The sequence below is a fragment of the Colias croceus genome, chromosome 22 (genome assembly GCF_905220415.1).
Source record: "Colias croceus chromosome 22, ilColCroc2.1".
NCBI classification, from domain to species: Eukaryota; Metazoa; Arthropoda; class Insecta; order Lepidoptera; family Pieridae; genus Colias; species Colias croceus.
Genome location: NC_059558.1, coordinates 6326747 through 6353703, shown reverse-complemented (window position 1 = coordinate 6353703; position 26957 = coordinate 6326747). Strand labels below are relative to the sequence as shown.

Genomic DNA, 26957 nt, shown 5'->3' with positions numbered 1-26957 from the left:
AATGTTTTATTCGTTTTATTCTATACTCCAATTGTAAAAGGGAACCAGTCACTCTATCACTCCGTGTCACTACTCAGCTACTTTCTCAGCCATTTACACCAAATATAAAGTAACGTCAACCAAAATAAGGTTAAATTCACAAATACACATTTAATGTTGATTATTACTATCTTATTATTACGTTGGGGCGCGCCCGGAGGCTCGGCGATAAATTGAACAAAAAATTTAATACCATTTAAAGATTTATTGGCCCGTTACTACATACAATGTATTACTCCCAAAATTTACCTAATGCTATTCGTTGAAACATTTTTCTTTGAACAATATTAGGAAAATTAAGTGTGAGAACGCTTATATTGAATATAGAAACCGGACAGAAACGGGCAATGCATTCCGCAATAGACTAAAAATTCAGACATAAAAATATGTCTATTATTGGAGGCATTACAGCGTCGGGGAGCGCTCCAACCTTACCCTACGTAACCCACGGACATAGCGACAGTTCGGCCACAAGTTGCAATACAAAACGAAACATCAAATGCCAAAGCACCTAAGTGTAACGGCTGATCTAAAAATAAAACACTCGATTACGCACAGTAATCGTTTGCCGAATAGAATAAAAATCACTCCTCTTTGCATTCATTGAAAATACTGAGTTCGTCAGGAATTCGCGTGATACACAATAGCGACATAAACGTCGTGATTTGCGGAATACGGTGCCATTTTTATTCTACATCGTAGACATTCATATAATTATTACACTGTAATGAAAAATAGTGTTCAATATCATACAAAGAGATAAGCTCTTTTGCAACATTGAATCTAATTCTAACACATACTTATGTCGTATTGCACAGACAACAGTCAAAGTGAAAACGATAAAATGTAAAAAACAAATGTATATTCAACTCGAGACGAGTTCAAAGTCGGATACGGAGAACGGTTGACGCAAACAAGCGGAATTAAATAAAAAATATAGTCAATTTGGGATGTTATCTATTCAAAATTCTGCACTCCCGTGTAATATTTACACACCTTAAAGTACACTTAATCGATACTTAAACGAATAGTATCTCACGGTATTAAGATTGCGTAGAAGTATAGCCTAGCTTAAAAAAATAATCTTACAATCCACACCATTAAAAATCAATTAACAACGTTCTAAAATTAATTTATACACGTGACCCTACAGCCGGCGAGACCGATGCGTTTGGAAACGTTAAAATTATTATTTTAAGCATATTTGACACAAATCGATAGCATCGAAATCTATACAATATACATATGTATATTTTTTTTGTGGAATACATTTTAAAAATTGATTTTCTAACAAATAGTTGCCACTAAACATAGTGCTGATCTCGCCGGCCACAGAGCCCGTAGCACAGGCGATGGCGGACGATGTCGGTACAATTTCACACCTGTGCGCCTTCCGAATATATTTGTACAATATCGATAGGAAAATAATCATCACTTGATTGAAAACACTTATGATACTAGTTTCACTATTCGATTGAATGTTTCGATTTAAAAAAATGATCAATTACTTGGCACATATAAAATTTATTTGTAAAAATCGTCAATTGTTGTTTCTTAGTTGATACAAATAATGAAATAAAAAAAAATATGTGAAACCAGCAAAACTAGTGAACACAGTGCGTTCAAACATTTACATGTAGTTAATCAAGAAATAACGAGACAATGTAAAAATATTATGTACTTATTCAAAGAGATAGCTCATGGAAACAGACTGGTCCCGACTCTGATAAACTTTAAGCCATTTATTTAGCATTTAAATATTTTATTGACGAGATGGAAACCCCAGAGTTGTGCGAGCTATGTTCGTAATAATAGATACATATATATGTAAATTATATACTATAGATAATAGCACATTAAAAAAACTATGCACTACAGAGACAACGCTCGCACATCTCACGAAGTTGCAATAATGTGTAAAGGCCCGATTTTTATTGAATAATACACAATTTTATTTGCGGTCTTTTTGCGTTTGAAATTAATGCACAAAACAATATAAATAAAAAACCTTCCCATTTAAAATTTTATCTCGACAAGTCCGCCGTCATATAAAAAATTAAAATCAATCGATTATTTTATTAAATCAGGCCTAAATATTATTATTTACACTTCCCCTGCGTTCGGGACACGAGCTATCGTCCAACAAAACATAGAAATAGCACAAACAAAATATCCTTAAGACATTTATTTCCTTGATAATTGAGTTCCCACTGCTTGTGATTTTTTGAACTGAGACTTTTACATTATATATATTTTACCAACAAATTTCTTACAAAAAATAATGTTTGTAAATTTATTTTCAAATTAATTAATGATACACTATCCAACGATATTCATCATTAAACAGAACGAAAACTAGTACATATTTTGATAACAGATTAACAAAATAAACGGTCTGTGTAACTTATACACTGTAAATCAATACCTTGATCTTGTAATTGTTAAAATCTATTTAAAAGTGCAATTTTGTAGTTAGGTATCAAATCAAAGTCTCCGAACTAGGTACCAAGTCCGAAGTCCCATGTACAAAGTCCCATGTACAAAGTCCCAGGTACAAAGTCCCATGTACAAAGTCACATGTACAAAGTCCCAGGTACAAAGTCGCATGTACAAAGTCCCAGGTACAAAGTCCTAGGTACAAAGTCCCATGTACAAAGTCTCATGTACAAAGTCCCAGGTCCAAAGTCCCAGGTCCCACAAGCAGCGGGGTCCCACACTTAGGCGTACATCTACCCTTGCTCCTTAGCCTACGCGTCGCGCCTACAGCGTCGCGCGTTACACGTATGTATGTATGTATGTATTGTATAATTACTCTAATTGTAGCTTACTTGACTATGCGTTGCGGCCGAGTCGCTCACGATGATATGAGCTGTGGATTTTAATAGAAAATATTGTTAAAATTGATAATTTCATACATTTTTTAGCAAAATGGACACATTAATTCCAAAATCGATCAGTAGTTTACTTGATAAAATATAGTTATTATTTGTAATATGAGTTAACACATATTATTTTTAATAATTAACTTATCAATATTATTTCTTATTTACAACAAAAAAACATAATACATAAAATTCGCAAAACAAACTTATAAACACATGCAAATCAACCAAAAATAAAGCAAAACAAAACAATCTACCTTAATAAAAAGCGGGCGTAAATCCATTCCACTTGTATCGCGGATATTTAAAAAAAAATTATATTCTTGTAATATATTATTATTGTAATAATATGTCCTTTATAAAAACTATAGTAATAGTTAACTCTACGTAGACTACACTCCGCTTACGCCTAACATCTTAAATACACTGCAACAAAAAGAGAATAATAAATTAATCTATATATATAAAACTCAAAGGTGACTGATATAGTGATCTATCAACGCACAGCCCAAACCACTGGACGTATCGGTCTGAAATTTGGCATGCAGGTAGATGTCATAACGTAGGCGTCCCCTAAGAAAGGATTTCCCGAAATTCTTGCGGGAACGGGGAAAAACGGGGATGCACGTACAAAGTCGTGGGCGGAAGCTAGTATGAAATAAAGCATCAAAATAATATAAACATAATTAAATAATAGAAAAAAAGTGGTAACCATCCGTTGCCATTTTTAATGTTAACTTTCTCGTACCAAATTTTTTATTATAAAAATTATTCTTGTTTTTTAAAATAAAGTTTAACGACCCACATTGAGTTACCCTATTTCTTTACATAGTGATATTATTATGGTATTTTTCGATATATCGTTTAAATAAAAAAAAGACGTGTTAGTTAATTGGTAGCTAAGAAGTAAGAACCAGGAGACTCATATAGGATACTCCTTTAGCCCTACAGCCCGAGAGATCCAGGGCTAATAATCAGTACTGTTTATCTATCTTGAGGCGTTTGCGCCATGACTGAGGCCTGTCCAGCAGTGGACAAGTGTAGGCTGACAATGATGATGATGATGATGATCTATCTTTATCTTAGCATACTGACCGACTTAACGGTCGCCTTGATGAAGTCCTTCTTGTGCGCGAGGTCGAAGTCCGGATAGTGGCTGTACACCTGCTTGCACACTGTCTTCATCGTGATCTGCTCCAGGTTAGCGCCTTCCAAGATCTGCTTCACGTACTTCTTTATCTCCTCGTCCTATGCAACGAGTGGACAATTTTAAAAAAACAATTTTAAAAAGTTATTTTTTTCAAATTGCGTTAATTCGTGAAAATTTACAAATTTGATTTTATAGAATACTAGGGGTCCGCCCCAGCTTCACCCGTGGTACATATTTCGCAATAAAAGGTAGCCTATGTCCTTTCTCGGGTATCAAAATATCTTCATACCAAATTTCATGCAAATTGGTTCAGTAGTTTAGGCGTGATTGAGTAACAGACAGACAGACAGAGTTACTTTCGCATTTATAATATTAAGTATGGATAGGTACGCCTCTCAATCTTGGAAAAACGAATATAACCGAATAATAAACGAATATTATTATTATATCTATGATTACAATCCATACTTATAATTAACTATGTAGCTGACCCGACAGACGTAGGTCCTGTCTTCGCACAAAATGTCAAATCCGTCAACTTTATATCGCCTTCCCCGGAGAATAAAATGATAATCACCATTACCATAGTTTTATTGTTATGCGATATTTGAAGCCTACGTAGCCTAATACATCTATACAATTTTTTTTATAATTTTTCACCTGTAATCCACAAAGTTATTACAATAATATTCACTGCTTTTTCCCAGAACATATTCGTACTAGAAAATAAAGATTGTTGGCGCAAATTTCTTGAGTTTTTCCTTGATAAAATCCTAACGTTAACCCTGTATAATTTTGACGACGGCGGTGTGGTGAAGCTCACCTTTTTTTAAACTAAATCAAAGAATGTAATGTACGTACTGTAGGCGGCCGTTTCCCCTTCTTATCAGCAGGGGTATCAGACTCGTCGTTGGACTCTTCCTCATCGCTGGGCTCCTCCTCCTCCTCGCTACCTTCACCGGACTCCTCTTCAGAGGAAGCCTTCTTGCTCTTTTTAGCCGGTCGTCCTACTGGCTTGGCGCCGCGCTTCTTTGCTGTTTTGATGAATAAATAAATATAAACAAATAACTAAATAACAAGTGATAACTGCGTTAAAAACAACCGACTTCAAACTTGCACTTGAAACATTTACAAATACCTAAAGACAAAAATGCTCATAAAATAAAAACTACTGGGCCTATCCGAATAAAATTTTTATGGGACCAATTAGACACCATCCCGCATCGAACAAAAAAAGAATCACGTAAATCGGTTCAGAAACCTCGGAGTAATCGGTGTACATACATAAAAAAAAACATACCGGCCGAATTGATAACCTCCTCCTTTTTTTTGAAGACGGTTAAAAATTCTCTGTAAATTTTATAATTATAAAAAATTCGATCACGAGGCCGAGGCGGGATTCGTACCCGCGTCGTATTTATAAAGCATTTAAATGCCATAACACCAAAATATCAAATTCAATAAAAAAATTAATTACATTTTACATTTTTTAGTAGGTAATGAAGTCTCTGACTTCCAAACTAGGTTAACACCTGTATGTCAGGAGTCAGCGCTCTCTTCCTTATTACATTATTAAATGACAACTAATTGTTTCAATTATATGAACTGCATAACTATTTATTTTAATACCATGGATTTGCAATATCTAGGTGATTCTTGCAATATTAAAGAATTGAAACTTCTTGTCTCCACAAAGGCTTGCATGGTTAATTTTTGACAGACCTCTTTGTACTAAAGACCATCTTAACAACCATAAGCAACACACATTTATTAAAATTTTTGAAGTGAAACTTATTTATCGGGGTTGGAAAAAAATTTAGTGTAACATTTTTTCGTTACATGTGACATTTTTCCGTTACACGCCATCTTTTTCTTATCCCTACCACGCGTGATTCGATGTATTTCTGTAAAGTTGCATATCAAGTTTCACTTCTTACGTGTGTACACTAGTACACGCACACATTTTTTCATATAATATCAACAATTTCAAACAAAATTATTTTCACAAAGTGTTAAACACAATTTATAAGGAAATATAAGTACCGGGCGGCGAGGCGGGTTTCCGCTTGGCGGGCGTGGCCTTCTGCGACTTGGCGACTGCGCCCTTGCGGCCCTTCGCTACTGCACCCGGTCGGCCGCGCTTCGCCTTTGGCTCCTGGTAATATAAACAATTATTAATTTCTTGCTGTGCCCCGCGGTTTTACCCGCATTGCTGCGCTCCTGTTGGCGCGTGATGTCATAATAGCCTGCCTTCTTCGATAAATGAGCTATAACAGCGAAAGAATTTTTCAAATCGTTAGTTCCTGATATTAGCGCGTCCAAACAAACTCTTATATCTTAATATAGATCTGAAACACTATTTAAAACATATCAAATCTAGACAAATTTAGAATATTATGATTTATTATTCATCTAAAAATGATTCATAAAATTATGAAATTAACAATTTACTTTTGTGTTTTCGATTGTAACCAAAACATTTTACCATAAGAAATTGTCAAGTATTGTTAGGTATACAATAATGAAAAATAATAGTAAAACTTCATACATCAGACTCCTCCCCCTCGCTGCCCGACTCGCCGGCTCCATCGCTTTCGCTCTCCGACTTGTCGCTTTCTTCGTCGCTTTCAGATTTTGCCTTGCGACCGCGACCTCTGCTCGCCGCCTATAGAATAAGACATATTATATTGGTTTAGGGATGGAACTAGAATTTTAAATTGTTACATCTAAAAGCGAAAATGATTTTTTATGGTCTACAAGCTTTCCGCCCGCCCTTCGCCCGCGTTTTGAAAGAAAAACCCGCATAGTTCCCGTTACCGTGGGATTTCCGGGATGAAACCTATCCTATGTGTCAATCCAAGTTACCCTCTGTATGTGTGCTAAATTTAATTTGCGTGAAAGAGTAACAAACACACACACACACATCCTCACAAACTTTCGCATTTATAATATTAGTAGGATATGTATTTTCAAGAATAAATATTACGTTCACGAAAACGTTCACCAATTAAATTTCAATCACGCCATATCATGAATTTGGCGTGTGTGAATTTTTTTACTGTAATGACAACTTATTGTGAGCTATTTTTTCGCTCAATTTGTTTCTGTCTTTAAGCTTGTTGTTTACTTGACAGACGGACAATTTTTCGTATACGTTGATCAAGGCCCATTTGTACTCCAGCATAAAGATTTAATATTTTACGGATAAATTTGTGTAGAAATAATAGTTTAATACCTATTTGTGTCGATTTACAGAAACGAATTTAATTTTTAGTTAGGTGTCGAAACAAGTGATTTTTCGAAATTTTTTGAATGCAGTTCTATTTTTATTTAAAAATAAAGGAATGTTTCCTTTCAGCAAAATTTGCTATCTCCAGTATATCAAGTACTTTCCCTCCAGGGCTCAGCGAAAATTTCCACACTGTATAAAAACTAAATATATTGTATAGTCACACCTTCCCGCTAGCACGCCGTCCCCTGCCCTTCTTCCCGCGGCGTCCCGGCTTGCCCCCGGAGCGACGGCGGCCGCTGCTCTTGCGCTTGCGGCCCGCCCCGCCCGCGCCCTCACCGCCTTCCGGGTCGAAGTCAGAGTCCGCCTCTGAACCGCTCGGGTTGAACGAGCCCTGAGAACAATTGTCGAGTTAAACACTAGTTTACCAACTAAGTTGTACTAACAAATATCACTACATACATAGTATAAGTGCTGATTTACACAGGGTCAGTAACTAACTACAAATTCGAGGCAAATCAGTGCTGACCCGAAAAAAAACCCTGTGTAAACAGATTTGAAGTCAGTACAGAGGCTTGAAGTCTATGTAAACAGTTAAAGTCAGTCGCGGCGCCGAAATTCACGCGACTTTAACTGTTTTTCTGACTTATCTACTGACCCTGTGTAAATCAGCACTAAAACAAAGTCGCTTTCTCTGTCCCTATGTCCCTTTGTATGCTTAAATCTTTAAAACTACGCAACAGATTTTGATGCGGTTTTTTTAATAGATCGAGCGATTCAAGAGGAAAGTTTTAGTATATATTTTATTAGGTTTTAGACAAAGCGGGCGAAGCCGCGGGCGGTAAGCTAGTGTATTATAAACTAGATGCGCTCCGCGGTTTCACCCGCGTGGCTCCACTCCTGTTTGTCTTAGCGTGATGATATATTGCCTATAGCCTTCCTCGATAAATCAATCTATCTAACACAAATCGACAGTAGTTCTTGAGATAAGCGCGTTCAAACAAACTCTTCAGCTTTATAATATAAGTATAGATTATAAATTTATACAAATAATATAGATCACAAGGTGTGCCGCGTCGCGAGCTCTGGTAAAATGGTCGATTAACTAATTATACATGTATTCTATCGGTCTATATAGTTTGTAAGCTACCTGGAATAAATGTTATTAAAAAAAAATTAACGGTTGCGCGGTTTCGGTATCCAAGTACTCTTATAGCTCATGTGATGTACATAACCTATATTAGGGCGGGCGTACAATTATATTATATGCATTACACATTTTTGAGTAAGTATTCTACCTTTTATTATCGCCATGATCATTATTTTCAGCAATAAAATAATGAAGGTAATTTTTTTTTTTTTTTTTTTTATAACATTTATTTCAGGTAACAGACAATAAATTGTACAGACCCATAGAATAAATACCTTACCGTAATAATGTATTGCAAAAAAAAAGCAATATATATACTTACATCTGAATCCTCTGAACCCTCATTAGTCGGTTTTGGTCCTTTGACTTTTGTTTCTGGATCTGTCTCATACTCTTCATCTGAATAGCCTGTCAAAAATAATGTAATTGTGTGAAAAGTAAATAAAACTGTTTTTTTAAGCTATTGCACAGCTTCTATCGCAGGCCTTGAGCGCGGGGACCGAATCGAGAAATTCCGTAACGAAAAAACCTCACGCTCCCCACTCCGACGGGCGGAGGTGTGGCTTGAAGGCATAGCATGCAATAGCTTTACCGCGGCAGTCCCCGAGTGACACACGTCGTTTTTATTTTTCTATCAATGTATCTACTTCTACTCCTTTTTACTTATAATTATAATAATATCATCTACTTATAAGGAATTGTGATAAGAGATACATATTATTATGTCCTTCCTATAAGTTAGTATAATCCGAAATGGATGGAAATTATTCAACTGCTGCTTCACGTACTTATTGAATTTATAAGTGTCTGAGTGAGTTTATAAGTGTCTGCGTGAGTTTATAAGCAGCTGAGTGAGTTTATACGTGGCTGCGTGAGTTTATAAATGACTGAGTGAGTTAAGAAGTGCCTGAGTGAGTTTATAAGCAGCTGAGTGAGTTTATAAGTGTCTGCGTGAGTATTTCTTGAGTGAGTTTATAAGTAAACGAGTGAGTTTATAAGTAAACGAGTGAGTTTATAAGCAGCTGCGTGAGTTTATAAGCAGCTGCGTGAGTTTATAAGCAGCTGAGTGAGTTTATTAGTGCCTGAGTGAGTTTATAAGTGACTGAGTGAGTTTATAAGTGCCTTAGAGAGTTTATAAGTGTCTGCGTGAGTTTATAAGCAGCTGAGTAAGTTTATAAGCAGCTGCGTGAGTTTATAAGTAGCTGCGTGAGTTTATAAGCAGCTGAGTGAGTTTATATGTGGCTGCGTGAGTTTATAAGTGACTGAGTGAGTTTAGAAGTGCCTGAGTGAGTTTATAAATGAACGAGTGAGTTTATAAGTGAGTTATCTATATATATAATCAATCTGTCAAATCACTGTGACAAGTACGTTGTTCCCTTTGTTCTTACAAAGTTTTAAATATAATTATTATCGCACAAACACTTGTTAAAAACATCACATTTTAGTGATAACCACTTATTAAAACTATCAGCTGTTGTGAATTATAACAATCGTACATTAATCTTCTGTAACATTCCTCATCATCATTATAATTATGGATTTGTTGGATTCGTCTCCGCCCAGAATATCAGAATAAATAGTAAAAACAACGCTACATTAGTGCCTACATACCTCGGTTGTGTATCTTAACGGCGGCGGATCTTCTCGGCCTGCCGCCCGGCGTGGCGGTCGCGGCGGCGGGCGGGGCGCGGGCCACGCCGCGCGCGTGCGGCGAGTTCGCTGTGGGGCACTGCAGGAACCCCACTAGCCGCGCGGCCAGCTCCGACGGACCGCCTGTACAGATATATTGGTTAATTACATGTACAAGATGCTTGCGTGTATTCATCCCTTTCACACCAACTTGCCAAGTTAGGTGTGAAAGGGACAAAAAAACAACCAGGCGTCATTCAAGGTCATACCTTCCCGTGACAAGTCAACTTTCATAGTGTAATCTCCAGTGTATTAAATATAAGCTTCTTGAGTACAACACGTCGCGACGCCATGACGTGGCGTCAAGTTAACGCTTTGACGCGCGCTAAGAGCTAGCACACAAGAGCAACTTTTGTCTCCGCAACTGTTTTGTCTCTCCCATCAACTCTATGGGCAGGTAAGAAAGTACGCGCACGTAGCGACGCAACTCCCCATAGAGTTGATGGGAGAGACAAAATAGTTGCGGAGACAAAAGTTGATCTTGCGCGCTTGCTCTAATAGCACGGTATATTTGACAAAGCTATAAATGATGGATATAATTGAACATACACATAAAAACAAATTATTTTATGGATTTTTATAACTTTAAAGCCCCATTTATCTGTATTTTGATTATCTTCATCAACACTTTATAACAATTAACTAAGTAACTATAACGCAGAACACGAAAAATCGGGATAATTTTTTGTTTTCTTCTACAATCCCTACATCACTTTTCTCTCCTACCTTTTTTATCCAGATCGAGCATCTCGCACATGGTACGCAACTGCTTGGGCTCCATCTTGGCTGTTTCCTCCAGCTTGGCCTTGTAGTCGCCCGAGCCGATCGCCCACTCGTAGCCCTTGAACTTCTTAATGTTGCGCTTTACGTTGCGGTCGAGGCATAGTTGCTGTTTGGAGACATTTTCATCATTATTGAGATGTTTTTGGGATGAATCTGTACTAATATTATAAAGCTGAAGAGTTTGTTTGTTTGAATGCACTAATCTCGGGAACTACTGGTCAGATTTGAAAAATTCTTTCGGTGTTAGATAGCCCATTTATCGAGGAAGGTTATAGGCTATATTTCATCACGCTACGGGCAACAGGAGTGGAGCCACGGGAGTGAAACCGCGCGGAGCAGGTAGTAAGAGTATATAAGTAATGATTGTACTTGCAGAACTATACATAAAAGGATTCAATTCATATGTCCGTGGTAACTATATCATATACACTAATAAGACACATTTTAATTCGTTAGAATTTTTACTTTAAAAAATTTGCCATGGTTTTAAGAGAATTTTCATTTCACTTTTTTCATGCCCACTAAAATTTATGTCGTAACTTTCATCATTACTTAATTATAATATTAAATAAACACATAGCTTAGAGTATATATACTATATATAGAGTGCGAACAACCAAGTGGGAACAGTAGGCACAGGTGGGAACAACACGACGTTCCCGCCGCGAGCGCTCGCAGTCGTGGTTGAGTGCTCACGAAGTGCGTTGCTCTGGATTTTTTTTCATATTACGAATAAACATGGTGAAATGTGCTGTTCTATCTTGCAAAAACGATACTAGAAAATACACAAAATTGAAATCCACTATCACATTCCATCAGTAAGTCGATTGTTATACTTATTTTTATGAAAATAAATCTAGCATCGCGGGGGTGAAGGGTAGGTGAGAGGCGGACACGCGCAGGCTTGCTCGCGCGCCTCACTGCCGCCCCGTGATCGTAGTGATGTGACCTGACCAACGCTGTACTCGATATAAAGTTTACTAGAAGAACTATATTTTAACAAATTATTTATTTAACTTAAAATTTAAAACTCTTTTAAAAATGTATTATTAATATATTTGTGGTGTGTTTTGTATGATACACTTTCTAATATTATGAATGCGAATGTAAATGTAAAGTATGTAATGTTACGATATATTTTCTGAACCGCTAAATTGATTTTGAAGATTTTGATAGTAGAATGGATAAAATTAAATAAAAAAATTATTAATATTATTTATTATATTATCATTTTAAATTATTAATTATTTCTTAATATTTTTTACCATTTTTAAAACATTATTATTATGGTTTGATTTATTATTAAAGAAATAGCACTAAACCTGATCTTTTATTTTATTAACTTTATTATTTAAAAAGTACTCACGTTTTTCTGATATTCCAATTAAACATATTTTTTTAAAGTACTTATAATTAATACAAGAAAATTTCATATATAATATTCAAATGGAATAAACAAACTTTATTCAGTTGGTAGACAAATTTAAAATTACATATTTATACTTTATTCGTATATTTTTCCTTTAATAACTTATTGAACATAAAATTTACTTATGATACATATTTATTTACATAACTTATCGACAGTTCAACACGCAATTGATACCTACCCATCCCTATTTGTCACACACACATCTATATAGTATCTATAGCTCATCTGCCTACGATGCGCAATAAGCAATTTGTGCAATACACTCGCTCTATACTATTGTAATATATACTCTAAGACACATAGGTATTTTTTTATATTTTAACTGATTCTTTTGTTGTAAATTCAATACCCAATACAACTATAAACTTTTTTACACATTATGCTAGATTCTATCAAATGGATTTATAACAACAATATCATTTATTCTCTATCACTTGATGCACAATAAACAGTACAGTAAAGTAGTCAAATACCCTAAAAACATGTGATATGAACATCAATATACAGTACTATCTCACCCCATACAAATATTGGTGCAATATCTTCTGGTCCTGCGTCTTGAAGCGCGACAGAGACACCTCCACGTTGCTGATGTGACCGAGCGGTATCCCCTTGCCGGCCGGCAATGGTACAGGTGGTTCTGTTGGCTGGATATTATATAACAATAAATGACTTAGTTACTTAGCAGAAATAAAAAATTCTACCTACATTTTTCGTCGTATATGTTTTTAGATTTTATCGAAATATTATTTTATATTTATTAGATTTCTAGAGATTAGATTTCACAATATTACAGACTTCATTGAATCTCTGAATTTAAAAAAACCGGCAAAATAGTGTATGAAAATGTGATATTAGGCATTAAAATAACTTTCTCTACTGCCTCTGTCCTTTTCCGATACACTCAAAGACGACTGCACCGATTTTCAAAGTTTAGTCCATGAAGAAGGCAAAAAGCTAGTAATAAATAATAATACATATATCTTACCTCTTTCTTGGGCTTCGGTTTGGGCGCTTCCTCTTCCTCCTCCTCCTCCTCTTCTTCTTCCTCCCCCTCCTCTTCGCCCTCCTCATCCTCCTCGCCTTCATCCTCGCCGTCCTTCGGCTTCTTTACCGCCTTCTTTACTCTATACACATGTGTGATATTAGACATTGGAAATGGTATTTTAATAACGATTAAATCAAACAAATACATGCCTATCATACGATATCCATAAATAGAGAAGGTTATATATAAAAAATCTTATAGTGTGTTTAATAACTAATAATGTTAAAATTTGCCCTTTCTTTCAAGATTAATGTTATCTTTTAAAAATATTAACTAGGTACATGAATATTACATTTTTCCATGAAAAACAATAATACAATTTTGTTTAGTTTTAAAAATTTTCAAATACCTAGCTCTCTTTCATGGCACTGGCACTAACAAAAGCATGACTCAAATCGATCTAGCCAAATACGCGTGATGACATGAACAATAGAAATAGTGTATTTTCTATATGTACATACAATCATACAAAGATATCTTACTTGGCTTTAGGTTTCTTCTCGTCATCCTCCTCTCCCTCGTCCCCTTCCTCCTCCTCCTCCTCATCCATTTCTTCATCCTCTTCATCTTCCTCTTCTGTGTCCTTTGTTTCGAAAAAAACACATCATAAAAAAACTTGTCAATACAGCACATTATTATTTTTTTTTGACAAACAAAACTTTTCTGAATACTATTATATTTTATAACATAATTTATACGATGTTTTTTTCACACTATATTTGACGGCAAATACAAATATAATTTCAGTATAAATAAGACAAAATTAAAGATACATGCGCATTTTAACATACCTCTTTTTTAGGTTTCTTCTTGGCCGCTGGCTTTTTAGCTGGCTTGTCGTTTTCCTTCACGTCTTCTTTGTCATTCTCCTCATCATGAGTTTCGCCATTTTCCTCCTTTTAAATTAAATCAACTTAAAATTAACTCCCTTTAACCAAGAATTATTAGTCTACATACATATTTTAAAAATATTGACAAAATTTTCGGTTTTGATTCGAAAAATTTGTTGGCGTGTGATTGTAATTGCGCCCCATTAAGCTGATTTATTTTCAGGATTGATTGTTAAATGTTCATTCTTAACATTTGGCTAAAGCAAACCAAAATTATTAATTTTTTAAATTTATTTTGGTGAAAACTTAAAAAGCTAAAATGTAAAGACAAATACTTTTCACAGAACCGAGAACATTGAGTCCCATTCATAAAATACTTCACATTTACTTACATCCGATAAAAATCGTTCAGTTAATTTAAATAAATAACCATAGCAATAAAACCATATTTATATAATATGCATGCATTGTTTGCTCATTATCATTTACAATAACATATTAGTTAATACGATTATTATGAAACATAATCGGCGTATTTGTGAAATCAAATTATTATTTTACTGTCATCAAAATTGTGTTCAACTTTATCTGACATTGCGAATTATTTGCTTGCATAATTTTGTTGTGTTCAAAGTGTTTATTTGTGTTATTTTATTTTTATTTTTTATTTTATTTTATTTGCAACACAAACACATATAACAATAATATAGGTACAATACTTATTTAACTTTATAAACCTTAATGACTAATTGTTATTGCAATAACATGTGTTGACTACTAGACTATAAATTACAATCACTTACACATAAACAAAGAGTAATCAATATACTAATTAACAGATAATAGGTAATTTAAAAAGGGGAATGGTACAATACTACTAGAGACAAATTTCTAATCTATTGAAGGACCTGCGACAATTATGTTAATTGTTTCAATCGACATCACAATACCGAAACAAGGCGCGCTACAATTTAAATGGACGGTTGATGATTTTATCAAACAAATAGATATTTGAGATGAACTAAAATATAATAATACAGTAAGTTACTAAGTTTGGATGCTTTTTACTGAATTGCGCGTAACTGCTAAACAAATTTTGATGAACCTGGCAGTGTTGTAGCTTATAAAATATGAACTATAGATATATGAGAGGGTTCCCATGATCTTGTCTTCGGAAGCGGGTCAACCAGGGAACACCAACCTTCTACCCTTCTTATTTTTAGTTATAAAATGACACCTACGTTTATAATGATTGAATATAAATGAAAGATGCAAACCTTTTTCAAATCTACATCCGGTTTGGAGTCCTTTTCATCTTTAGAGTCTTCACCGCCTACATCATCCTCTTTTCCGTTTGCTGTTGTTGATTTTGCGTCACCTATTATACAAAGAAATTATCATATAAATAAGAATCAAAAGAACTTTTTTATTATTAAATCAAAATTTTGACTCAAAATAGTCAATAATATAAAAAGATGACAAAAGATTTTTATTTATTTATTTATTTATTAAAGATGAGGGAGATTTTTTCTGGATTTATTAATGCATATTCATCATTCAAATAGGGATAAGTACATGAATAATAATTTATTAAAAATTACTTTTTTAATTAAAATACATGCGATTCAGTGATACCAAAACCAAACACAAAATTGACACACAATAAAGCAAATCAATTTGTTAGTTAGGTACAATAGTTTTAGGTGGGGAAATCCAACGGGTGTAGGAAAAAATGCAGTCAATATAAAAACAGAAAATTTATAATATACTCTTATATTCATAAGGAATCAGGAAAATGATGAGTACTACATCGGTCTTATCACTTTGTATAATATTTTTAATATTTTTCATTAAATGGAACTTATCACTAACTTTCTGAAACTAGAACTTTCAGTACTATTTATTATCTAAGTCTACTTTTTCATTTCCAATTAAATTAATTGTTTACGTGTAACAGGTATCATTATAAATATCGCATTAACTTTGTAAATGATAAGAGCATGACCTACACAGAATAGGTCAAATTTTAAATTGAAAACACAGTTTATACTTTTAAAAGAACCAACCAATTTGCAAAATACGTATTATGTATTGCTGTCGCAAATATATATAAACGACGCAAATATTACATACATATATTTGAACATGGAAAATGAATTCATTAAATTCATGATTTTTTACAATCATGAAATCAATTAAAATGCAAGCATGAAACTTGATTAGATACAATCTTACACCATTCATATCTTAATCCTTTAAGCTATTATATCCTAGCAATCTAAAATCATTTTTTTCTACTGACCAAATTTACTAGACTGCCACTCTAAAAATTATCACGCTAATATCAGAGGCCCGAAGCTAAACATACGCGGATCAGCGTGGCCGTGGCTATGTAATGTGTATTTATAAAAAGTTGTAAACGCACGAGCCGGATAGCTCACGATAAACTGGTTATGTGACGTCGTACCCATTGTAACTTAGATCACGAGGCGAGTGTAGTAAATTTAATTTACGACAAATTGGGCTTAGTTTGGTACTCTAAGCTTGGTAGTACTAGGTATATCGTTACGAATTACATGATTGAACTGTGACTCAAGTCTCGATTTGAAATTACACAATTATTGTACTGTTTTGATGTAAACACGTGATGTTCTAAATGCAAAGTCGGTTCAACATACTGGTTTATGGATTAAAAATATCCACGAAACTAAGTTTTAGCTTGATATAGGTCGTCGCGTCGCATAGAAACATATACGTTGGCAATCTTATTAGGAAAATATTTCTAAAATTGAAGATTTTTTTGTAAATTATAAATTATACAAGAGTACCAGTTAAAAAGTTCGTAATAAAAAATATGAAGATGAATGTTCCCCTGGCAACTTAACATCCACCTCTCAAAAGGTGGAAATCCCTAATTATAGACGATGTAAGAAATAAATATTTGCCAAATTTAGATAGCTCCAATGGGAACAGTTATATTCCATGAATTCCTTTGATATATTATTTTGTTTGAATTCCAGATGTACACAAATGTATAAGTATTAAAGCTGTGCTCTGTGGTTTTACCCGCATTGCTACGCTCCTATTGGTTTTAACACGATGCCTTTAGCCTCCCTTAATAAATGGGCTATCTAACACCGAAATAATTTTTCAAATTGGACCAGTTGTGCATGAGATTAGCGATTTGAAACAACCAAACTGTTCAGCTTTATAATATTTCGTTTACAATGTTAAAGCGGTAAAAACATCGCGCGCCCGAAAGATTGTTTGGTTTAGCAACTGCATCTGAGAAACCGTGTTAAAGGTTGGTAACCTTTATTAAAACAGCTATGACACGCGTAATCATCATTATGATTATGGATTATAAAATTAAGCGTTTTGTTTGATAGTGCCGCTACAATACCGTTATCCTTTCTTCTTATGTAAGTCTATACTACTAGGATTATGTTTTCTTCCCATACCATTATTTTACTAGGATTATGTTCCTTATTTTATGCCTTTTTTATTTCTATTAGAAAAGCAATTGAAGGGACACATCCAGAGTCTCCGTGTATTATAAACTAGCTGTGCCCGCGACTTCGTCCGCGTGGAATAGCGACTGCATAGTAGTAACTACTTTACGTACAATTATTTAGTAAACACGTACTACCATAAACAATTCATAGAATTGTTAATAGAATTTATTACTAATCTAAGCTAAAAAACTTACGTACTTTCCGGAAATCCGGGGCATTTTCCGGGGATATCCGGAAAATGCCTGTAAAATATCTGGGAAATCCCCCGGAAAATGTGTGAAAATGTCCGGGAAATACCCGGAAAATATCCGGCAAATGCGTGAAAATGTTCGGGAAAAGCGTGGAAAATGCCTGGAAAATCCCCGGAAAATGCCTGAGAGATGCCCAGAAAATGCCCGGAAAATATTCAAAAAATGCGTGAAAATGGCCGGAAAAGGCGTGGAAAATGCCTGGAAAATTCCCGGAAAATGTCAGGGAAATTTCTGGAAAATGACTGGGAAATGCCTGAGAAATATATGGAAAATATCCGGAAAATGCATGAAAATGTCCGGAAAATATCCGGAAAATGCGTAAAAATGTCCGGGAAAAGCGTGGAAAGTGCCTGGAAAATCTTCGGAAAATGTCTGGGAAATGTCTGGAAAATATCCGGAAAAAGCGTGGAAAATGCCTGGAAAATGCCTGGAAAATCCCCGGAAAATGCGTGAAAATATCCGGAAAATGCGTGAAATGGTCCGGAAAATGCGTGAAAATGTCCGGAAAAAGCGTGGAAAATGCCACTTCAAATTTGCGAAGTAATTAAAGCAGACAACCAAAAAAATAAAAAGAAAGCTAAAATCTTTCATATTAAATGTATATGGGATATTCATATTTCATATGTACTTGAAGGGTTTAAAGATATTTTTTTTTATATTTCTCGATTTATTTAAAAAAAATGATTACGGCCATTATTACATTAAGTACTTTCGATATCAGTTTAAAGTTTTTTGTTATCTGTAATACTTACAAAAAAAAAATCGCCTGTACACACTGAACGATTACACCTTGTACATGAATGCCTTAGCAAATGTTCGCCGTGATTATTTAAATGATCATAATTTTTTTATTAATGAACCAATTGACATGAATTAAACACTAAATGACAAAAAAAATTAACTACAGTTTTGCGTTCGGGATCAATTTAAATTGATCCCGAGGTGTAATTATTAATAATAACACCTGCTAATATTTTTTTACATATTTTCATTGTATAAAATCGTTACATAACTTCCTTTATGTATTGTTCTATTAACACATAGATAATATCTTCCCAAGGTACTAAATTTTAATAAAAAAGTTGTTTTTGTTATTTATATCTAAAAAAGAGTTATATTAGACAGAAATAAACATAAAATTTTTATAAGTTTTATGGAAGCTGAATGTAATGCAAATGGGCAAATATAAAAGTAAAATTAGGTATTTAAAATAAATAAATGAAACAACTACCAATTACAGAAAAACTTCTTTTTCGGTTGAAAATTGCTGGATCATGAGTATAATTCTTCGAGAGATAATTTTAAAGAGATCGCTAGTAAGCGATAAGACCGCCTTATGTATATACCGTGTTAATCCATTTGGTATGATTGTAAATATTTTACTTGGTGTGGTACGTATATTAAATTGATAAATAATATGTACTCTGATCCCAGTACTATCTGTACCGCGAAAGCCATAACGATAATAAAACAATCAGATAAAAGTAAAGCACGAATAAAAATCATACTTGTACAGTAGTTGTGAGTGCAATATTTACGTTTCAAAATAACATTTTTTTTGGTACTAAAACGTAGGTAGATTCTCACGCACGCACGCTGATACGTGGTTGGCTGCCCCTTTTCTCATTCCCGAAAAATATCCTCTAAAATTACCCAAGATTCTTCCAATGATTGTACCATACGTTGGAAATTAACTTTAGTCAACAATTGACCACGCGCCAGGATACCTATTTCTACTACATCCTCACGCAAATCGTTAATTTTTTATGAACATTAAATCTGTAAATAAAAAAAATGAAAAGATTACTTTACCTTATTTTATTAAAAAGCTACTAACAAATAAAATTCTATCAAGAACTTAAGTGACCTTCTTTGGGCGTATAATATAGTCTTGTAAAAGTTATACATAGAAATAAAATTTCATCATTTTCTTATTTTGTCGTAACTTCAATTCTAATTAAAAACATGAGTCTAACTATATAATTAATTATGTATAAGGAATAAATATAAAAGCTACAACTTACCTTTTGTGGGAACGCAAGAAGGATTTTTTAAAATGTCACAATTAACTGTTAATGGTGTCTTGTTTGACATCAAATAATAAACATCTACCCTCACTTGTAAAATTTTATTTAGTATATTCACATAAAATATAAGCACCTGAAGTGGACTCTGGGAAGACATGGGTTAAAAAGTTAAATAAATAAGTACAATTAAAAACCCCACCAACATCATATTATTTAATTTTTAATTATAAATTTGCAAGAAGCGTTAAATATGTAAATTGATTTGATTTTAATGAAGTCTCATAGATGGCGCTGTTTCAAATTTGTCTTTATACTACTAAGATTCATTAAACTGTTTCTCTGCCAAAATTACGTAAATGACGTAGTTTTTATAGTGTAAAGCTAGATAATAGCGTGGCTTACCCAAAAACAACATTTAAACATGAGTCTTTAGATTGTACGCTGTGTAATACACGGAATACGTTAGAAAAATAAAGGTTCACAACTCCTCCCCCGGAGGTGATAGCATGATAATGTGTATATAAAAGCCTCACCCGACCTGTTAGTAATATTCATGCAAAATTTGAAGTCAATCTATGCGGTACTTTTCGAGATTAGCTCGGACAAATATACAGACAAACAGACAAACAGACAAACCGACAAACAGACAAACAGACAAAAATTCTAAAAACTATGTTTTTGGCTTCTATATCGATTATAGATCATGGATTATGTATTCTTTTAAAAAAATATTCAATGTACAGTTTTGACTTTCCTACGATTTTATTATATGTATAGATATTAAAGTTAGTACAGATGAATTAAAACATTATCATTTATCATATTATACTAAATCTACATAAGATCATTCTCAATGAGTAGAAAGTTGCGACTGAACCGACGAAAGACCTTTTGGCAATAAAAACATCGTTTTAATTCAAATAATTTGCACTGTCCAAGTCAATAAAACGCATTTACAAGTCCACGTATAATCGTACAAAGTGGAGAAAGATTAAACAAGGCATCGCAGAATTGAATTTCATGAATGCGAGCGAAAAGAGATCACTTCATTCACACTGATTTTGGTTCAATGAAGAACGGCCCGGTTACTACAAAAATATAATAAAAATCATCTAAAATTTTGTAATAATATGTAAAAAGATTTACTAGTTAGGTAACTATTTCTTTTTTGTACTATCAATTAAAATGCATTTATCATCATGACTGCTCACACATGTTGATTTTGATAATTATTTTGTATCTTTAGTTAGTACGAAGCTTCGAAGCCTATTCAGGTACCTGCCGCAGATTTTAAGTGTTTCCTCCACGCATTACGATAATACTTCTTTCATTCAGATTAGTCGAATAAAGGTTTTATCGCGGATCATTGTTTGAAACACATATTATGATGCTTTAATAGATGGGGATAAATCTTAGTAGCTACATAATTTTGAGTTCTTAGAATTCGTAAATAATAGAAGAAATAATAGAATACCATTACGACAATAATACCTTGTTTAATTGGTGAAATATTTATTTCGAAAGAGCGAGATAAGAATAGCATGTTTTCCTTAGCAACATCCGATTTCTAATATAAAGGTAAAAGGGTCCAAGCGTTCATTTTGTACCGCTTAATATTATGGGAGTATTTTCAGATGAAAATTATTCGTATAGAACTTTTAGTTGTAGGACTTCTGTGTGTGTAAAAATTAGTGTCTTCAGACATTTATAAAAGTTCGAAATTAATAGGTGTATGATAGTTTTTGTTCAACATATTTTTTCTCTGGAAATGCTAGTCGCAAAATTACCTAATCGACAAAGGCATCAATAAATAGTTAAGTAAATGTAGACGGTAGAACTAGGATTTCTCATACCTTCCGCAGTGCCTTTATTATTAAAATCACTGCAAATTTAAGTGAGGTGAAAATTTAATGTCGCTATAAACATAACACAAGGACTTGCATTAGGAATTAGGTTACGTCGAATATTGATTTTAATATCACATATAAGTTCTCACAAAAAAACCCAGGCATAATATTTTTTAGGAAGCGAATAAATCAGTGTATGTAGTTGCTTGGCTTGGAGTTAGACAAACTGATGCAAGCCATAGTATTAGGAGAGCTTTCCGATTTCCGTTGGAAACAACGCATAAACTATTCACAGTAATGAAGAAAAAAAGGCAATTAGCAATGAGTAATCCACTACACAAAAGGAATATTTAAGAACTCTGTTACCAGGCTAAACAATAATTTGGCTAGTTAGGACTTAGGATTAAATACGTCTTTTGAGCTTTCATTCGTGTTTAGGGCAAGAATAGCTATATTATAATACGGCCGTGACAAATTAGAGCATTAACCTCCGTGTATGTCAACGCTCAATGCTTGGCAATTTACCTTTCTTTACGGGAAACGGGAAAAGGGGAGATAAAAGAATTTTACCTGTGTTTTAAGAATTTCAAATGAACCTACTGTTTACATGTAGATAGACTCTAGACTAGAGAATATAAGTCATGACAAAGTAGGAAATACACGCGAGAGCTGTAATGTGGTATGGTGGAACTAATAAAATACAATATTTTTTGTTTTCGGGTAGAAAAGCTGGAAAAGCAAGTCCTAAAATTATTTGACTTCGAAATACCGCGAAGTTAATGGTTAAGTTTTGAGTAATAAATGAAAGTACGTGTAGTACATTCAATTATTTTTAAGTCCTACATTATACTAATAACATAAAAACAATGCCTTGCATTCTGATAAATTCAACCTAAAAAATATTATCTACAACTCGCAAATTTAGTTCACTAATCGAAAAGATACCATTTTCCCTACGCTCAAAAAAAAGCATAATCCGCACATGTATGCAAAAAAATATATATATATGTAGTGCCAAATTTATCAGTATTTATAATAATAAAAATACGAGTAATAAGCGAGTCGCGAAGATCGCTGATAACGTGGCCACAACAATAACTTTGACTGATAACGCTTAGATACCGTGTAGACACTTGATATTCCGTTGATTTAATTAAATTTAAGGGGGCAGATGTATTATCTGCTTGCTTTTGATAATGGACGCTTTCATATTTATTGAGAACTAGTGGTCCGCCCGGCTTCGCCAGTGGTACATATTTCGCAATAAAAGGTAGCCTATGTCCTTTCTCGGGTATCAAAATATCTCCATACCAAATTTCATGCAAATTGGTTCAGTAGTTTAGGCGTGATTGAGTAACAGACAGACAGACAGAGTTACTTTCGCATTTATAATATTATATGGATTTTGTGAAGAGACAATTTTAAACTGTATTATTTTAATTCATTGATAAGTTTATTGTAAGTTTACAAAGCAATGGTAAAACTTTAGTATTTTCAGTTTAATTATTTTTTTTTAATCAGGGCTTCTATATAATGATTATTATTCCTACAAGTGATTACTATTTTATATAAGAAAAATGCCTACTCTATGTTCAATACAGTTTGATTAAAAAAAGTGAAGACTAATAGCGATAAAATTGATTTCCGTTTCTATGTACGAAATAAAATTAATTAAGCATTACAGAAGAACATGCAAAATAAGTGTAGGTATTTATGATATTGTTAGTCACAAAAATAAGTGCAGTAAGCATGCTGTGTACGAGATGATATTTATAGATTATATTTATGAAGATACTAGCTTTCCGCCCGCGGCTTCGCCCGCGTTTTCAGAGAAAACCCCGCATAGTTCCCTTTCCCGTGGGATTTCCGGGATAAAACCTATCCTATCTCTCAAGTTGGATCAAACTGCACATGGTGTGCGAATTTTATTATAATCGGTTAAGTGGTTTAGGAGTCCATTGAGGACAAACATTGTGACACGAGATTTATATATATTATTATGCATAAAGATAAAAAATAGCAAAAGTAAAGGAGGAATAATTAAGATTATGTACTTATGTACATAATTTATTATTACTCTCATATTTTTTAAAGGAAATTTTAATATGTTAGGGACACTTTATGCTTTTTTAATAATTTAAGCTTAATTTTGAAGCAGATACATTAAAGGTTTCTGAATAACTAACTTCGTGCATAGAGAGTAAGAAGTATTTTATTTTTTTAACATATTATGTAGGTAATAATTAGGTATTTCGATTACATTGAAGATTATTTAGAAACTTACCTTTTCGGATGATGAATGTATAAATCAGTCGAATCCCATACACATTTACCCACACAAAACAGAATTACAAAATGACAAGAGTGAAACACAATGTTTGAGTTAAATTACTTTAAATCATTATATTTTTAATATTCAACACGTTTTCATATTTTCGTATAAATTAAGTCCATTTTTATTATCTTTTATATTTAGTAAAAAAAATTAATTCATGAACATAAAAGTTGATAGCTCGAAAAAAAAAACGAGTTCTACAATATATTTTTTTTGCCACAAAATAAATAATGATTCAAAGCAATTTCCTCCAGCTGCCCACAGGTTAGTCGCGATGTAGATGAACACTTATCACGTCTGAAATAAAAACATTCTGGTTCTGACCTTCTGGCGGGTCTTTGCTGTCTGGTTGATCTACAGTCGCGTTACCTTGCCCGTCCGCCGACTCACCCTTGGAATCCTGCGACGATTCGTCTTCAGTCGTCTGACCGTCTCCCGCGCCAGACTTTTTGTCTTCATCCTGTGTAAATGGTCTGCAGTTTAATGGGTGTTTAGGATGTAGGGAATTAAATAATCCGCTTGTTAATTGCACTTTTATTATGTTGTGATTGTAATATTTTGGTTATAATTTATAAAAATGCATGTTTTCAGATTTATAATATTTATGATATTAAAATTATTATAAATTAATTATGAAGTTCTTCGTTAGATTAGTAATTAATAATGCAAACAGAATATTGTAATAAAGGGTTTTCTTTTGTATGTATACCTATAATGTAGTACATCACGCATTTTCTATAAAATTCTAGCTAAAGAACCACCTATATGTACTTTATTTTTTGCGTAGAACTAATTTACAATAATTCCCCAAGAATCCAATATGAATTACTTTTATTACACATTTTTTTCTAATGAACAAATAAAAAGTGAAAACTTATTTTACATTCACACAAATATTTCTCATCTTTTACCATAAACACTACATTTTACAAAAAAAGTACAGTCTATTAAAAATCAATTAAGTTTGAAAGTGAAAGTTTAAATTACATAACAGTGTCAAGGTCTTGTCCTAAATCTTTATTTTGGGAGTAGGTATCAGGTTTCAAGATTCTACTAGTTTAGTCTTTTTTACAGTACTTATGGTACTAAGTTATGTTTTGCTATATTTCAATTTTCTTCCTAAGTCTTAAATATAACATGTTATACATTCAATACAGTATCTTGGTCATTTTTATTAATTTTGTTGTGAATATTGAAAAATTTGCATTAGTCACGCTTTGTATATCTTTGGATTTTATTTACATTCTGATAAATAGGTTTATTAAGATAAAATCATTGCTGCGATGCAATTTTATAAAATGATTACAGTACAAGTTGAATAGTCATGTGGATATGTTCTTTGAACTTACTTTTTTTTGTGGAGGATTTATATAAGTTCTTACACAAAAATTCAAAAACAAAAAATGTAACTGTTTCTTTGACGTTCATCATCGGAGAAATATAATGAAACCAATATTCAAGACTATTTCCTACATTACATTTTTTTCTTTATACAGGATGTTGTTTTCTATTCCAACAACCTGTCATACCTTTTTATTTTTTATAGTGATAAAGTGTATTAAACAAATTAGTTGATGTTTTCCAATGATTATTTTATGCAAATATATTTCATCATTCAAGGTGATGTTTTGTATTTGGAAAAAAATTTGGTACTGCCAATAATGTTTTATTAGTAAAACAGAAAATAGTCAAAATTATACATTCACAATACTATTTCGAAATTCATATCTGTGCAGAAATATCCAGTTAGTAAGGCAGTATAAGTCTAGTAAAATCCATTGGTTATATTCGCGCCATTCAATTTTCAGCCTTATGTCAAACACAATAAGACTGATAGTTCAAGATTGTAGAAATCTATACTACCGTGTTCTCTATGTAGAATACATATATACATGTGTACATAGCAACTATATGCATAATCGAAATAAATATCTAAATGTAAAGGTCATTTCACAAATTCATCAATAGTTACCAAAATATTGCTAAATGCGCAGCAATTTCGCTTCAATAGATGAGACGCAAAATTACGACTAGAAAAAGTATAGGGATCGAATGCAAAGGGCTCGCAGAACTGTCCTACTTTTTATTTACATTGGTCGGCGCGTATGGAACGAAAATAAGAAGGCGCGAACTCGCGCGCCAGTGTAATAACAACGGATCACGATGCCTTTGAATAGAAATTTCGCAAGAAATAAAATATCAAGGTCATGCGGATTTCCTATCAATGTCATATATATCGTGCACATTTAACAAAGACCCTGCAGCCAAATGCAAAGGGGCGGGGGTAGTAAAATAAGCGAAATACTGAAAATTATCCCATTAGAATCAGTTTCGATAACTGATTAATACTGCATTTGCAGTTTTTAATCGACATTATTGACTAAATTCACAACCCTCCGTGGCGCAGTTCCCGCGTTTCGCGGGAAGCAAACGTTCTGTCAGCCATGTTGAGACGCAGGCAAACATTTGTGATATAACACGGAAATAACATCACTTCACAGCTTGAATAGTCCTCAGTACATTCACACAAATATAAAGAAAATTATAACAATATCAAATTACACAACTATACCTGATTATCACTGATTTTTGCTTTATCGGTATCACCCGACATTTTTCCTACGAAGAAATTGAAAGCGAATTCCAAGCGTCTTCAAACACCGGACAATACAAATGCACGCACCCACAACATAGAAAAAAGTTTGCGTTCTGTTTCACAAGAATAATGCACATGCAGTTTTATGTCTTGA

General features: G+C 33.4%; 1 protein-coding gene across 2 annotated transcripts; it reads right to left on the bottom strand.

Moving 5' to 3' along the window:
* Positions 1–26909, bottom strand: LOC123702033 (protein DEK). Of its 2 annotated transcripts, none has more exons than XM_045649692.1 (17): positions 26780–26909; positions 24532–24667; positions 15510–15610; positions 14194–14298; positions 13885–13985; positions 13343–13481; positions 12873–13001; positions 10866–11028; positions 10062–10223; positions 8773–8858; positions 7527–7694; positions 6620–6736; positions 6115–6226; positions 4933–5105; positions 4017–4169; positions 3179–3347; positions 1–2908 (listed from the first exon to the last, which is right to left on the bottom strand). In XM_045649692.1, exons 1-16 carry the CDS (start codon positions 26819–26821, stop codon positions 3339–3341), a joined length of 1896 nt encoding a protein of 631 aa, XP_045505648.1. In that variant the 5' UTR covers positions 26822–26909; the 3' UTR covers positions 1–2908; positions 3179–3338. The 2 variants fall into 2 exon arrangements, with proteins under 2 accessions (XP_045505648.1, XP_045505649.1); XM_045649693.1 differs by having other exon boundaries at positions 24598–24667.
* Between the last annotated feature and the right edge of the window lie 48 nt (positions 26910–26957).